The 17,623-nt window shown below is 42.4% G+C and overlaps 1 protein-coding gene across 1 annotated transcript in view; it reads left to right on the forward strand.

Annotated features, from left to right (window-relative positions):
• Positions 1-17,623, forward strand: part of LOC116824570 (sperm flagellar protein 2-like) — a 45,263-nt gene that overhangs the window by 20,646 nt on the left and 6,994 nt on the right. Inside the window, exons 7-8 of the mRNA XM_032779922.2 lie at positions 3,754-3,970; positions 17,148-17,336. Of these exons, the coding sequence (XP_032635813.1) occupies positions 3,754-3,970; positions 17,148-17,336 (406 nt within the window). The remainder of the gene's footprint in view (positions 1-3,753; positions 3,971-17,147; positions 17,337-17,623) is intronic.

A 17,623-nucleotide genomic window follows, 5' to 3' on the forward strand; every position in this document is an offset into this window, starting at 1 on the left:
GTGTTTAACTTTGCAAATGTGAGTAGTCCCAGTGAAGGCAATGAGACTGCTCACATGCATTAGGTTACAGGGATCAGTTCAGCTAATTTATCTATTAGTTCCCCCTGTTTTCCTGGGCGAAGAATTCCTTAAACATGATAGATTAAGGTTTATGTTTCCAGATTTCATACTTATGCAGATATTTTATGCACATGAGAATCCCATTTTTAATTTTTAGTTGATTTTTCCAAAACTTATATTTTTCACTGGAGAACAACTTTTTGTGTAATTAAGACAGAGGAGAGCTGTTTCAGGATAACTAATTCTTGATATTAATCCGTGTATTTCACACTAGTTATCTGAAGATGTTTTTCAACATGAATTTCTTCGTTTAATTTGACCATGCAAGGATCTTCCAATTTCATATTGCTAGAACAAGGGTCAGCAACCTTTCAGAAGTGGTGTGCCGAGTCTTCATTTATCGACTGTAATTTAAGGTTTTGCATGCCAGTACAGGTCTGTTGCATCCACAGTCAGCACGTAAAGTGAAAATTGTGTATAGTCAAAATTACATTGAGTATAATAGCAGGCGAATTGCCCGCACTACAGATACAGTATTAAAATTTATTTTTCTTTTTTTTTGTTTTTGCCGACTGTGTAAAGCTGAAATCATGCATGTTAAATGTGCGTAAGATGCGACAGACCTGTAATACATTTTAACCTTTTTAGAAGGGCTCTTTCTATGTCTATAACTAAACTATTGTTGTATGTAATTTAAGAAGCTTAATTTAAAATTACATTAAAATGCAGATCCCCCCCGGACCGGTGGCCAGGAACCGCGCAGTGTGAGTGCCACTGACAATTAGCTTGTGTGCCTCCTTTGGCACGCGTGCCATAGGTAGCCTACCCCTGTGCTAGAACCTTAATACCTGCATAAAATAGCTATAGAAGAAGGTGCTCAGATGTTGCCATGATGAGCACAAGTACAAGAATCTATGTAGAACAGAACAGAATAAAATAGAAACAGCAGATGATTTGTCTGGTTAAGAAACTGTTTGTACTGGGCATCAAGAAGCCCTGGAAGAAAGACACCTGCTGTTGGTATGCCTCACCTGTGCTTTAGCAGGAGACTGAAAGTAATATAAAGTGGCTTCAAGAGCCACTCAGTGCCTTTCTGCTTGGGATGCTTACATTTTTCTGGTATGGGTTTTAGATTGAGGAAACATAAAATACCTCTCAAACACATAACATGGCTCTTGAACAGCTATACGATAAAACCAACATAAATTAAATCTGCACTGTATATATTAAGCAGAATATTTTCTGTTTTAATTAATTCCACTTCCAGCCTAATAAAGATATAGGCACTCTGCCTATTGTAAAAAAGCAAACAGACTGACAAAAACAACATACTGGTTTCAAAGAGATGATAAAAGCTCGTTCCCCAAAGTCAGAACTTAGGGGCAACTGGCCCATCAGGGAGAAGGCAGCAGCAGCTAGTTTCAGGGCAGCAACGATCTTTGTCTTTTGCTTTGATATTACAGCTAGTGACCAGAGTGGAAGGGGCAGAGCAGGGAGGCAGCAATTTTATCACTATAAAACTGTATATAATCTTCAAATGATTAATCCACAAGGATTCCACTCGGTGTTCATGCATCCCAGGCACACAAGACCAGGTTATTTTGGCCTGCAGGGTCCATTGGTGCCATGCCTGCTCCCTCCGTGCTCTCGCCCCAGAGGACACGAAGAACTGAGCGTCCCAACTGTCCATCAGTTCCTTTTTAGCACCTGTGGGAGCAAGATGGAACCCCTGCAGTGTGCACCTGCTTCTCTGCACATTGTGTGAGTTTAGGGTTAATTGTTAGTCTTGCTGCCCATTGGCAACACAAATAATAATAATAAATCTTATTTTAGTCAGGTTTTGCTTTTCAGCTAGAATCACCCTGTATTTGTGGGCACTAGCAAAATGCCAAAAGCAAAATCTTTGGGGTTTAAGACCTGTGTCTGATGTGAAGCTTCAGTGCCACTTAACAATAGGCAATCTAGGTGCTTATTTTGTTTAAGACAGGGACATATTTAGGGTGACCAGATGTCCCAGTTTTAGAGGGATAATCCTGATTTTGGGGTCTTTTTCTTATATAGGTTCCTATTATTTCCTGCTCCGGCTTTTCACACTTGCTGTCTGGTCACCCTAGACGTATTCCTGAACAATGCACCATATATCACTTCTTCTCTAAACAGACTAAAAAAGTGAGGGAAGTCTTCTTAAAATTGTTCCTTTTGGTGTGCTGTATGTAAGCCTTCTTGGACACTAAAAGGAGGGAGGCAGCTTGACCTCAGTCAGTCTTTCTCCATGAGCCCCTGAGTGAGTCAATATTCCACACAAAGCTAAACTGACCAAGAGGTGCCAGTCATCTGCCACCTCCTTGCTTCAGTGACCTCTGATAGGGTAGGAAGAAACACTACTCCTGAGCTGAGCCAAAGAATAGGTCACCTTCTGAGTTGAGGCACAAGACTTATAAGTCCTAGTAGTTTCAGGCTCAATAGTGCAGGAGCAGAAAATAGCCTGAGATGGTCCCTCTAGCACTCCAGTACTGACTGTTAAGAGTGCTGGCAGTACCCACTAAACCTGCAGGCCCTCTCTCTCTCAGTACAAATCCTATGGTACTGTACAGGCAACCTTGGAAGCATGTTCCTCAGTGCCCAGTGTATCAATACCTACTATGTTGGTATCCAGGGCACATATAGTATGAGTGATTTATTTTTGGGCCCAGTACCAGAGTCTACCTTCCTTGAAAGGTTTAGGGTGGTGAGAACCCTGCTGTCAGTCCCTCACCCCAGTACTCATATCTTATTAGCCTTATTCCTCTTGGCAGAGCCTTTAGCTATACAAGCCCTGTGGTCCTACTACACTGTGCTTTAGGAAAGGGCCTATGAAGATGGGTCCTCTAGGCCTGCTTAGAGAGGCTACATGAAAGCAGCCAATCAGAGCCCAGCAGGCTCAGATCAGAAGTGGTGCAGGCGAAACCTCACAAACCCTTGGACATCATGTACCCCTGTATACCTGGTAGGCTCACCATGCCTGTAAACAAAGGATGGTTGGAACCTCAAAAGACCTGTAGAACACACCAGCATCAATTTGGCCACATTCAAGTGAGCTAACTGGATGTACCAAGTCCACTAGGTCTCAGGCAGCCTCTGCTGCCTGTTTGAAGAATGTCCTTAATTCTGAAAACTGTAGGGTAGCTAATGGACACTACATTTACAAGATATTATTGTTTGGCAGACTCTTCAAGACTGATCCTACTTCGGTAGGGCTGCCATGCAGTTGCTATTTAAGTAAGTCCCTTACTACCCACCTCCATGTAGACAACTGCTTGTTAGTCACCAAGAGTGGAATCCATGTGGACAATCACTCGAAGAAAAAAGAATGGTTATTAGCCTTACAGTAAACGGTGGTTCTTTGAGACGTGTTCTCCATTTTGATTCTATGACCCACCCTCCTTCCCCAATCCTGTGTAGTCCTAATCCTCTGAGATTTTTTTACTGGCAAGGGAATGGTTGTGCCTGCTAAGCCCTCAAATGGGGGACACAAGGACATTTAGGATGCAGGTGTGGACCTAACGGACACTGGTGGCCAAAATAATCCAAATTCATGTGCATGTGGTTCATGTGCACCAAGAGTGGAATCCACATTGACAACACCTCTGAAAGAACACACTTAGTGTAAGGTTAAGTAGCTGTTCTTTTGATGTTCAACATGTATTTTCTTAGCAATGTACAGGACACCTTGCAGATACAGGAGTTAGACACAACAGCTCCAGACACCACAGCCCAGACAACTACTGAATTGTTGAGCACTTATTCAAATGATGAATATATAAAAAAAATTCAAAAACGTCTAGAGGAAGACAGTTTTGCCCGGGAGCAACGAGAAAAAAGACGACGAAAGATGTTAATGGAACAGCTAATAGCCCACGAAGCACAAGAGGTGAGGTATTTGTGCTGATATGCTGTATCACATGCAGAATTACCAATTTGCAAGTATCTAAATGGAAAAATAAAACAACAAATTGATGTTTAATTGCATAACAGCAGTCTTTAGCTATCAGATTTTTTCCCCCAGAATTACAGAAAGAGCTGGACTTTTTATAATTCAAAAAGCTAGCGGTGTCATTCTCATCTCACATTTCTCTTACATGATGGTAGCAGTAAGGGTGATTTACTGAAGCAGTCCTAAGAGGCAAATGTTTTGCTATGGCATGTAATGATGTTGGAAAGCTGGGAATATCAAATGGGAAGTTGCTGGTGTGCTGAAACTTTGCATATTTGATCTCAGCCCTCAGGTGACATAACTGTTTTTGGAGTGTTTGAACAAACTCTGTTCAGATGTTTTTATTAGGAAAATGAAGAAAAATTGTATCTATAAATACATAGAGAGAAATAATAATACACCGCTACCTCGATATAACGCCACCCAATATAACACAAATTTGAATAGTAACACGGTAAAGCAGTGTTCCGGGCAGGCCGGGCTGCACACTCCGGTGAATCAAAGCAAGTTCAGTATAACATGGTTTCATCTATAACGCGGTAAGATTTTTTTGGCTTTTAAGGACAGCGTTATATTGAGGTAGAGGTGTACCAGCTCCTCAACTTGTGAAAGCTGTCATAGTTCAATTGAAGTCAATGAAGCTAAGATGTTTTACACCAGTTGAAGATCTGGCCCCAAAAAAACTTTTCCCAAAAAATGGTTGAACTTAAAAACTTCAAACTTTATACATGGCTAGCTGTCAAGGAGGCATAGTCACTTGGTAAGTTTAAAACAGATAATGAAGTAAAATGATTAAAATCTTGCTTTTGTGCATTCAGGAAAAGTTGTTTAATATTTAGCGCTAGATTGTGATTTTCTAAAGTGGCTGTGCAGGGAAGTGGGGGGAGACAAGGATTCCCCAAACCTCTTGCATGGCTGTATTAGAGTTACCCAGATCTTAGATCTGGGCAGTGCTTAATTTGTAATGAAAGAGGTGCTAGGGTTCAAGCAATTTTTTTATTTTTATAATCAATGCGGCAAGTCCAGTGGTGCCAGGGCTATGAACTGCCAAGCCTAGAGTTGCCAAAGCTCAGCCCTGGCAAATCCCTGCACAAGATCTAGGTTCTGGTAAGGGGTAGGGAGCAGACAAAGATGGCTGGCTTTCTGGAGGAGAATGCCGTGTCTCAAAATGGGTTTTGCAGTAACTCCCCTTAATCCCCACAACCCCCTCAGGTTTATTTAGCCTCAGAGTTGGGATGAGTTTGTTGTCCTTAGTGTGTATGTTTGTGGTGTTTTTGCTGCTTGACTGAAGTATATGGCGTGGTCTCTTTGTTTGGGGGACTGTGTGCTGAGCTAGAGCCCTGCTGGGCAAGGCTGAGAGCTTCTTTGATTCCCATGCCCTTTAATACCCATCAACCCTATACCGGGGGCAGGGCTACATAGGGAGAACAGAGGTTTAAAAAGCCCACTCCTAAGTGACCAGAGGAGCAGCTAACCAGGGAGTTTTACAAAGGAGTTTAGAGTAGGGATTGGCTAGATACACTTCATTAATATTCTTTAAACCTAAAAAAAGAGAAAAAAATTGGAGATATACCTATCTCCTAGAACTGGAAGGGACCTCGAAAGGTCATCAAGTCCAGCCCCCTGCCTTCACTAGCAGGACCAAGTTCTGATTTTTGCCCCAGATCCCTAAATGGCCCTCTTAAGGATTGAACTCACAACCCTGCGTTCCGCAGGCCAATGCTCAAACCACTGAGCTATCCCTTTTAAGGCAATAAACACTCCCAATAAAAACAAAACAACAATAAAGGAAAGAGCTGCAGGAGTAAAAAGAGAATGCAGGCAGAAGTCCAGAAACAGAGTTGCAGTGTGTATGATTACCTGCCTTATGGGCCAGTGGCCTATGTGTGCATTCAATGCAAGGAGCTCCTGTCTGTCAGGCCTGGTCTACACTACGCATTTAAACTGATTTTAGCAGCGTTAAACCGATTTAACGCTGCACTCGTGCACACAACGAGGCCCTTTATATCGACATAAAGGGCTTTTTAACCTGGTTTCTGTACTCCTCCCCGACGAGAGAAGTAGTGCTGAAATAGACAGGAAAAGCCCCGTGAACTTTTGAATTTCATTTCCTGTTTGCCCAGCTTGGAGCTCTGATCAGCACGGGTGGCGATGCAGTCCCAAATCCAAAAAGAGCTCCAGCATGGACCGTGGCGGATATACGGATCTGACTGCTGTATGGAGACAAATCTGTTCTATCAGAGCTCCGTCCAGAAGACGAATAGCCAAAGCATTTGAAAAAAATCTCAGGCATGATTACAGATCAACAGCACAGTGCTGCATGACAAGCGTAACGGAAAGCCAAAGAATCAAATGGACACTCATGGAGGGAGGAGGGGGTACTGAGGACCCAGCTTCATCATCGCCCAGCAGTCCTTGAAGAATTTGCATTCTTGGATGAGCTCCCAATGCCTGAGGGTCAAACACATTCCCGGGGTGGTTCAGTTATAGCCATTAATTTATCCCCTCTCTCCCCGTGAAAAGAAAAGGAAAAAAATCGTTTCTTGACTTTTTATGTCACCCTATGTATACTGCATGCTGCTGTAGAACGCGAGCTGCGCGCAGTTGAACAGCAGATCCTTTTCCGCCCCTCCCCAGTGGCAGACGGTCAAATATGACTGCTATCCTGTCGGCATCAATCAGCCCGTGAGTGCTCTGGCTGCCTCAGGTGAGGTTGGCCGGGGCGCCTGGTAAAAATAGGAATGATCCGTCATTCCCAGTAGATGGTACAAAACGGCTGGTACCGTCTTCATCATAGCAACTGGGGCGAGCTCAATCAGCCCCCTCCCTTTCCTGGGTAAAGAAAAGATTCGGTACTACCTGACTATCATAGCAGCGGGAGCTGGGCTCTCTCCCCCCGCACCGCTTAATGTTCTGACCGGACTGTCATAACCGGGAGGCTTCCTCCCCTCATCTTTGTCTCACTAACAAGTCAGTGTTCTTTACCTGGCATTCTTTATTACTTCATCACACAAATGGGGGACACTGGCAATAGTAGCCCAGGGGGTTGGGGGGCAGGGAAGCAATGGGTGGCTTGTAGCAGGGCACACCCCTAACGAATGGCATGTAGCTCATCATTTCTGCGGGATCGACAGGAGCACCTGTGCTCTCTGGTTCTCTGGTACACTGGTTCTGTGTCACACTTGCCCCATATTCTAGGCAGGATTGACTCTATTTTTAGATACCATAAAGGAGGGATTGACTCGGGAGTCATTCCAGTTTTGTCTTTGCGCCCCGCAGCCGACCTCAGCCAGGAGCAACCCATGACAGCAGCAAGGCAGTACAGAACGACTGAAACCAGCATCACTCATCGCACTTCTACAAGTGCATGGCAGACGGTACGAGAACAACTGATAACCATCCTGCTATCTTGCAAAGACAATGAATCTGCTGTGAGCACTGGCAGACCGCTCATTAGCAACACCAGAGAACATATACGGTGAACAGTAAGAAAATAGCGAACGGGCTCCATGTTCTGGGCTATGGCGTCTCGCAGGCAATCCAGGAAAAAAAGCACAAAAATGATTGCTGCCTTGCCGTTTCACGGAGGAGGAATGATCGACGACATTTATCCAGTAATTCACCGTGCGACAGCGCTGTATTCTGCACCATCAGCGCATGGGGTTCAACCCAAATCCAGTGGCCCAGGGGAAACTAGTGGAACGATGGGATACGCTAGGATAGCGACCCAAGTGCAAATGCCCAGAAATCGATGCTAGCCTTGGACCACGGACGCACACCACCAAATTAATGTGCTTAGTGTGGCCGCATACACTCGACTTTATACAATCTCTTTTACAAAACCGGTTTATGTAAAATCAGAATAATCCCATAGTGTAGACTTACCCTGAGAGACCACGTACGGGTTTTGGAGATCAGAGTAGCTGAATTGGAGGAGCTAAGGGAGACAGAGAGGTACATAGATGAAACTTTCCAGGACACAGGATAGCAGTCCCACCCTCAGTCTGACAGCCTCTGTGCTGGTGAGGAGGATGAAAGTCTCAGGGAAGGAAAACATCTAAGTGGAGCAGAGGGAAATGATCCCATAGTTGGGATCCTCCTTCCAGATGATGTTGTGGTATCTTTTTGCACCGAGGATACCTCTTTAGGGAAGGGAACTCCAGTTATTAGGAAGAGATGGGTAATAATAATGGGGGATTTGATCATTAGAAACATAGATAGCTGGATTTGCAATGTCTGGGAGAACCTCATGATGACTTGCCTGCCAGATGTGAAGATTGCAGATCTCTCGAGACATTTTGACAGACATTCATGTAGTGCTGGGGAGGAGCCGGGGTTCGTGATACATGTAGGTAACAATGACATAGGAAAGGATAGGAGGCCAAATTTAGGCTTCTAGGTAAGAGATTGAAGTCCAGGACCTCCATCCCATGATAGCATTCTCTGAAATGATTCCAGTTCCACACACATTATTACTGAGTCTTTTATTTTTATAGCCTCTGTAAAAATCCATTTGGGTCTTTTAAAGACAGATTATTTAAAACAACCTGCAGTTGCCCCTATCAGACAGAAACCATCTTTTTAGAAACTTTCTCTCATCTCATTAATTATTTTTTTGAAACAAACATCCCTATTTCGTTCCTTCTTGCCTTACAACTCATTACTTTCAAGGCCTTTCTTTCACTTGCTAATTTTGGCCTTTCTTTACAACACATATTTCTTTCACCAAACTTAAGGTAACTTTAATTTTATAGTTTTATTTTTATTCTCCACTGTTGTATGGGACTAGCCACAGTGCGTGAAGTTAAGCATCTGCATAAGTCTTTGAAGAAGTAGCGCCTTTCCTGTAAACACCTGAGTTCAGGGTTCTGTGCTTCTCCTTTCACAGTGATGACAATGTAAATAAAACAGCATGTTCCATTCATCTTTAAATTAAAGATGCAGATAGAAATATAGTAATATACAGGTGTATGGTATGATACATAAACATAGAATTAATGTGTTTGGCCACTGGATGCCACTGTTGTCCCAAATTGATATAATTGTAAGCCTCTTATCATTTCTCAAATAATCACCATTACAAAGCCATATGTTATTTAAAAACCTATTTTATCTTTTCTACAGTGATTTGTGATCCTATGTTTTACTATGGATTTTTAGAAATGCTGCAATGTAAAACTGAAGTTATGCTTTTGTCCTGTACCTTATTTTAGGTCTCTTTCACATTTAGCCTTTGATGGGTTTTAATTCTTCCTAAACTGTGTTATATTTTTTCCTATTAATTGTTGTGTTCTTGATAAGAAGCAGGTAAAGTAAGTAAATGCTGTATAAGTTTCCACAAAGTGGGCCTGATCCTGCACCAATTTAAGTCCATGGCAGACCCCTCCCCCCACACTTCAGTCCTGCAGTGTGCTGCCGGTACACTTCAGTCCTTACCTGCAACACCACTGCTATTCTAGTTCTGAGTCTACTTTGAATAGAAACATTCAGTTGATTAACAGTTTTCTGATTAGGTGGACTGGAGCTAAAATAACAACACTGCACTAATTTTAAACTAAATTGTGATCATACCAAGGTCTGCAGAAATGGCAGCCAACATTTCAAAGGGAGTAAGTGCAATAACCAACTATGCTACTAAAATCTCAGGAAACTTCAGAGGTTACTATTTTAATAGATTAACCCTCCTACTCAATCTATTTGTTACAGGGATTGGCAGCCTTAAAATGACTACTTGAATGAAGCCTTATAACATAGTAAAATGGCACCTGTGTGATTTATGACTATGTATCACAGAGTGCAATCATTATATCAAACATGAACAAGACAAATTCTTTATTGAGTGTCCTCTGTATATTCGCACTCATGGGATGCACCAGCAGGTGCAGCTCAGTGCCCGTTGGAGCTCTCCTGTGTCCCTCGCACCTCTTCTCTCTGCATTTCTGTGTGTTCTGAGGGTGAGACTATAAAAGGGAACATGGTGATCATCTAGTCTGACCATCTGCATAATACAGCCTATAGAAATTCTCTGAAACAATTCCTGTCTGAACTACAAGAAGTCTCTGAGAAAAACATCTAATCTTGATTAGATTTAAAAATTGCCTGTGATGGAGAATCTGCCATAACCCTGGATAAATTGTTCCCATGGTTAATTACCTTCACCATTAAAATGTATGCCTTGTTAAAAGATGGTTATTCCATTCAGTTTGAAACACTTCCTCCATCCAAACCCCTCTTCCTGATTCAGGGGCTGTCTCACAAAAGCTTGTTAAAATCAGAGATTCAGTCCCTTGTAGAAGCTTGAGCAATAAAGGAGGTTCCAAGGGAATTCAGAAGTCAGGTATTCTACTCCAGATATTTTCTGGTATCTGCCCGGTGGGTGCTTGACCCCCCGCACTGTCTTTTCCCACCCCTGCACCGCCCTTGCCCCACCTCCATTCCACCCCTTCCCCAAAGTTCCTGCTCCACCCTGCCTTTTCCCACCCCATTCCCACCCCTGCCCTGCCTCTTGTCCACCTCCTCCCCTGAGTGCGCCGCATCCCCACTCCTCCCCCTCCCTCCTAGAAAGTCCTAAGCACTGCCAAACAGCTGTTAGGTGGCAGAGGGGCAGGAAGCAGTGGGAGGCAGGGGGAGGAGAGGAGATGCAGTGTGCTTGGGGGTGGGGGGAAAAGGAGGCGGTGGTAGTTTGGCTGCTCACCCACTAATTTTTCCTGGTGGATGCTCCAACTCCGATGCACCCATGGAGTCGACACCTGTGCAAAAATTCATCTGATATTAGATCTTACAAAGTTCAATGCTTTTATTGGAAGATTCAGTTTCCTCATGTTGACTCTAGTATCCAATATACCCTCCTTTACCTCGTTAGATTAGTTTGTAGCACTTGATCCAAAGAATGTATGCTTCCCTATCTCTATCAGACCAAGTCACTGCAGGTATCTCCCTTTCATGGTTGGGCAAGAACATTTCCAAATACAAAGTCCTACCCTTTGGCCTGTCTGCTGCCCCCGGGTGATTTACAAAGTGCCTATCTGTGGTAGAGACTCTTTTAAGACAGCAGAGTGTTTTCATTTACCCTTATTTATATAATTGGCTTATCAAAACATCATAAAAGATGCCCTTTTTAAAGATATACATTACACATATTTAAGCAGTTAGAATTCTTGATAAATGTGAAAAAAATCCCTTCTGCCTCCTACGTAGAGAATCTCTTTTGCAGAAGCAGTTCTTGACTCTTAAGAGGGCAGAGCTTATCTGCTAGAAGACAGATAACTGAAGCTTCAGTCTGCCAAAAGGATGTTGTAATGGGGAGCACTTACCTCTTGAGCACCTCCTGTGTGCAGAACTGTAGGCCTTGTTCTACTCCTGGCACCCCCTGTAGGTTGTCAGTTCTTCAGTGGCTTGGCTCTTCAGCCATGTCACATAGTCAAAATGAACCTCTTCTGGGATAGCAAAACTGTGTATCCGCTCTGACCAGGGTCTTAAGACCCAGCTCTGGGCCCTTTACATTCAGCCCTTTGCTTTGGCTTCCAAATGAGCCTTGTCCCATTCTTGGGGTTTACACCATTTCTCCAGTGGCTGGTGTTGGAGCTAGGCTCACCCACTGCTTCAGGTTCCAACTCAGGGAGCCTATAAACAGCAGCCATGTGCCTCTCATTTCAGTTAAATCCTTCGGCCTCCTCCTACCTGGACTCTTTATCTTCATCACATACCTTACCTTACCTTAGAGTTAAAGAGTAGTAGCCGTGTTAGTCTGTATATGCAAAAAGAATAGGAGTACTTGTGGCACCTTAGAGACTAACAAATTTATTGTAGCATAAGCTTTTGTGGGCTAAAACCCACTTCATCAGATGCATGTAGTGGAAAATACAGTTGGAAAAGAGAGAGATATATATACACAGGGAACATGAAACAATGGGTGTTACCATACAAATTATAAGGAGAGTGATTAGTTAAGATGAGCTGTTGTCAGCAGGAGAGAAAAATAACTGTTTGTAGTGGTAATGAAAATGGCCCATTTCCAGCTCTTGACAGGGAGATATCTTCCTCCCCCCCAGTTCCTTATAAGCATGAGGAAATAGTTTTACTTCGTGTAATGGCCCATCCTCTCCCAATCTTTATTCAAACCTAATTTAATGGTGTCCAATTTGCAAATTAATTCCAATTCAGCAGTCTCTCGTTGGAGTCTGTTTTTGAAGTATTTTTGTTGTAATATTGCTACTTTTAGGTCTGTAATCAAGTGGCCAGGGAGGTTAAAGTGTTCTCCAACTGATTTTTGAATGTTATAAGTCTTGACGTCTGATTTGTGTCCATTTATTCTCTTACATAGAGACTGTCCTGTTTGGCCAATGTACATTGCAGAGTTGCATTGCTGGCACATGATGGCATATATCACATTGGGAGATGTGCAGGTGAACGAGCCTCTGATTGTGTGGCTGATGTGTTTAGGTCCTATGATGGTGTCCCTTGAATAGATATGTGGACAGAGTTGGCAACGGGTTTTGTTGCATGGATTGGTTCCTGGGTTAGTGTTTTTGTTGTGTGGTGTGTGGTACTGGTGAGTATTTGCTTCAGGTTTGGGGGCTGTCTGTAAGCAAGGACTGGCCTGTCTCCCAAGATCTGTGAGAGTGATGGATCTTCCTTCAGGATAGGTTGTAGATCCTTGATGATGCACTGGAGAGGTTTTAGTTGGGGGCTGTAGGTGATGGCTGGTGGCGTTCTGTTACTTCGTTGGGCCTTTCCTGTAGTAGGTGACTTCTGGGTACTCTTCTGGCTCTGTCAATCTGTTTCTTCACTTCAGCAAGTGGATATTGTAGTTGTAAGAACGCTTGATAGAGATCTTGTAGGTGTTTGTCTCTGTCTGAGGGGTTGGTGCAAATGCGATTGCATTGTAGAGTTTGGCTGTAGACAAAGGATGGAGTGGTGTGGTTTGGATGCGTTTGTTGCCTTCAGCAAGAGATGGGGAGCAACAGATTAGCAATTAGAGGTCACTGGAGCTCTCAAGAAAAGAGATCACTAACTTCCTAAAATTGAGAGTAATTTGTTTGGCATCCAAATCTTTTATACATGGCATCAAGAACAAGGTAGTGCCATTCATCACAGACAATACACTGGCAGTGTACTATGTGAACAAACAGGGAGAGGCTCACTCTTTCCAGCTGTGTGAGGATGCAGGTAAAGTCAACAGGATAGCAGTTCAACTGAGCAGAGACGTAACCAACTGTATGAATGGTTATTAAAGAAATCGATGACCTGTACAGGCTCCCAGGCATAGATCTTCTTGTCACCAGACGTTATTTGAAGTATCTATTCTTTTGCTCATGAACAGGGAGAGACAGTCTGTCCATATCAGAGTCTTTTCTTGTGAATTGGTGGAAGAGTCTGTTTTATGCTTTCTCCCCCCTTTCCTCTGATCCAGAGACTGAGAAAAAAGATAAGATGGAGATGAGATAATTCTTATTGTCCAAGTATGGTCAAGACAACAGTGATAAACAGCCCTTCTTCAACTCTCCAATGGAGTGCACAAGCTACTTCCAGTGTTACCAGGTTTATTATCAGAACAGGGGGAGCTAGGCAGAATTTATCGTCTGACCCTCTACCACTTCACCTAACTTCAGGGGCTACAGGACTCTAACATACCTTGAAAAATCTTGTCCTTCAGAAGTGCATCAGCTATTGATTAACTTGAGAAAACAGTCAACCAGAAGGTGTTATGATATCTCAAGTGGACTAGACTTGTGATGAGGATATCCAAAAAACATATAGATCTAACATTGGCTCCAGTATAATATATTTTTGCTTATTTACTTCAATTAAAGCTTTCAAGTCTTTCCAAATCTTCTTTGAAAGTGCACTTAGCAGCTATAGAGCAGCTCATGAAGTCTGCGTTTGAGCATATGGCAGATTGTTCACTATTCCACCTAGCTATTAAAATTATGTTTATAATAGCCATGACATCAGCTAGGCAAATGAGTAATCAACATGCCCTCATAGTCAATTCACCATTCACTGTCTTTCACAACAATAAGGTGGTACTTCATTCAAATGCTATATTCCTTGCCAAGGTGGTATCTGACTTCGACATTAATCAAATGATGAATGTACAAGTTTTCTTTCCTAGACCTCACACCACATAGGGGAGTCAGAACTACATACTTTAAATACCAAGAGAGCTCTAGCTTACTGTTTTAATAGGACCAAAGAATTTCACAAGTCTCCCAATCTCTTTATGTTATGTACAGACAACCACAAAGTCATGCTGTCTCTTCACAATGTATAGAGAGAAGTTACAAGCTAACATCTATTCCTCCCCTTGCTGGGGTTAAGTCACACTCTACCAGAGCAATGGCTTCCTTTACAGCATGCTTTAGACATGTTCCAGTTCCTGAGATCTGTGAGATTGCTATTTAGAGCTCAAAATGTATAAACCTCTACTCCTTAGACTTAGTGTCTAGAGCTGACGCTCAGTTTGGTAAGGCAGTATTTCAATCCCTATTCAGTTAGGACGCCAAGTCCCACCTTCCTTTGATGGGCTACAGTTTGGCAAACTATCTCAGAAGTGGAAATATGCAGAGGCCAGTTTGAAGAAGAAATTAATATAACTTACCTGTAAACAGAATTCTTTGAGATGGACTTTGCATATTCACACTTCCTGCCCATTTTCTCCTCATCCTCAGAAGCCTAATGGCATATTGAGTCTAAGAAAGTGGTAGAAGGAACTGAGGTATCAGTGGGCATCCCTCTTTTATAACCTCACCCTCAAAATTTTCAGGAATGCAGAGGGAAGAAGTAGGAGGGGCCCATGAGTGTTCCTATGGGCACTGCTATGAGAAGGTTCCACCACTTGAGCTGTACCACTCATGGGAATGTGCAGAGTCCATCTCAGACAACTCTGGTTACAGGCAAGTAACCTTCATTTTCAAGACTGTTGAATTCTCTGTTTTAAATTTGCATGCATAAATGACATTTCTGTGTGGAAATGGATGTGTGCATGCAAAATCAGATCTGATCCTGCAGTGAGCTTCATGTGGGCAGAACCCTGTGCCCATGTGGAGCTCATTGCAGGATTGAGACCTCAGAGGCTGGTTTAATAGCCAGTTGAAAACTATTGCCCCTGGGGGTGATAGTGCTGTATATCTTCTTAGATGTTTCAAGTCAGTAGCATTTCATTAGAATGCACTAGCCCGCCTGCTCATTTGATATAGTATTCAAGAAGTCAAAAGAATTAAAAAACAAATAAAATGGTTTGAATTTACAATATTGAATTTACTTTTTTCCTCTACAACAGTATATCACAGTTTGCAGTAATACAAAGGACATCTTTCTCAGAATTTTCTATAGTACTTCTAGAACTGCCATTAACCCCCATGGATATGTGTTAGTAGGTTATTGTTACATGCCTAGTTGTACTGTGAGGCACGCTGTAGCATGTTAGAGTTGGTTATTGCTTTTGGAGTATGTCTTGTTTGTTAACAGTAGTATACAAAATGAAAACAAAATTTGAAGTGGGTTTATGTAGTGTGTTGTTCCATTGCAGCTCCATCACAAACATCTAATGAAAGGGAAACTAGGCTCATGAAGGATAAATGTGTTAGTGAAGAGCTGCCAGTTTTCCTGTCTAGCCTCTTTCTCCACTTCTCTCCTCTTTTCTGAAGAAACTGAATTGGGACTCTTAGACAAGCTCCAATTACAGATCTCTAAACTAAACTTTAAAGCTGTACCACTGCTTCTGGAGCAGGTGTCTGGGCTGCAGAGTGAATCAGTGATTTCCCTTTCAAGCCCTTCTGTGGGACGGTGGGACTTCAAAGGGAAACTGCAACTTTCACTCAAAGCTCAGTGCCTGGGCTGCAGAAGCAGCTGAAAAGTTTTGAAGTTTAATTCAGAGATCTGAATTCATAAGAACAGAGGAGTGGCAGAAGGAAGCTGAAAATGTAAGCATGTCAATGAGGAGTTCCTACAAACTTTCGTTGCCACTGCATTTAACAAAGACAAACTCCTAAACCCTCCTAAACTCCTATGTTAATTAGGATAATAAGGAGAAACAGAAGCCAGTCTCCTTTTCCTTTGATTTCTTTCTTAACATTTATAATAGGCAGTTGCCTGACATTTCCTATTATAACTTTACCATCTTTAACTGTTCAGGCTGAAATTTTACAGGCTTGGCATCTTCATCAGGCCAACTTATTGTGCAAAATTTTAGCATTCAGGGGAGGGAAAGGGAAGAGTTGTGTGCCTTTGTGTCAGGGATCTGCTTTTTGCCAGCCCTGTGACAATCCATCCAAATTCGTCATTATAAGACTTTGAAAAATTGCAGTCCACGCATACTCACTAGAGACTTGCTAGATCTTCTCGAAAGATTCCATCTGTACTGGAGAGACAAGGTGGGTGAGATGATTTTTTTTTTTTATTAGACCAACTTCTGTCTACTACAGCTCTCCATCTATCTGTACTAGACATGCTTCAGCCCAGGGCTGAGCAGGATTTTCCTTGCAATTAAGCTCCAGGCTGATGCAGGCTATCTTAGGGCCAGGTCCAGGCACTAGAATGGAGAGTCACCTGTACTCAATGCCCCTGTTCTACTGTGAGAGAGGAAGCTGCCTGAATAAAAAGCAGAGGGGATGTGCATGTGGGGGGAGTAGAGTAGGACAAGGAACCTTCAGAGAGGGAGAACTGGGACTGGATATGAGTTGTGGGGGGACGGGGACGGGGAAGAGAAGGAAACTGGGACTAGTTGTTGGGGAATGAGTATCATTGTAACTAAAAAGAATTATTTGAAGCACAGAAAAGTCACATCAAAATTGTCTGTATGTAGAATTTTCTTCCGTCTGTGTTAAAATTAATTTTAGCTGCCTAAATTTTAAGAAAATATTTTTGTTGAGTATCTCAATTAAAATATTTTAAGTGGTTATGTATTACTTGATAAGACCGTAATTATATTATATTACTGATAGCATCGTAAATAGAAATGTATGTTTTAGGCTATGTATGTTAAATAAGCATAGATTAAGACTGTCATGCTATTTTGAATAAACATTTTATATCAGGAGTATAGAATTTTCTGACATAACTGTTAAATAGTTAATCACTATTTAGCATAGCTTACAATATTTTATTTTTTTAGGAGGCTTACCGGGAAGAGCAACTTATTAATAGATTAATGAGACAGTCCCAGCAGGAGCGGAGGATTGCTGTACAACTCATGCATGTTCGTCATGAAAAAGAAGTGCTATGGCAGAACAGAATTTTCAGAGAAAAACAGTATGAGGAAAGACGACTGAAAGAGTTCCAAGAAGCTCTTGACAGAGAGGCGGTAAAAGATTAATTATTCAGTATATTGTGAGGAGCTTTGTCTGCCTCCCATACATGAGCTCAGATTTTAAAGGTATTCAGGCATTGCCCAGCCAGTGTTGCAAGGCCTCAGTGACTTAGGAGCCTGTCTCATTTTCAAAAGTGACTTAAGCACTTGGAAGCCTAAGTCCAAATGAGATGTTATGCCAAATGTTGTGCATACAGCAGGGCATGACACTCACACATTCACCCTTTCCAGCCCTGAACCCTCACTCTTATCTCCCCTAGTCCCTCCAAAATAAACTTAAT

The sequence above is a fragment of the Chelonoidis abingdonii genome, chromosome 6, assembly GCF_003597395.2.
Source record: "Chelonoidis abingdonii isolate Lonesome George chromosome 6, CheloAbing_2.0, whole genome shotgun sequence".
Classification (NCBI taxonomy): domain Eukaryota; kingdom Metazoa; phylum Chordata; order Testudines; family Testudinidae; genus Chelonoidis; species Chelonoidis abingdonii.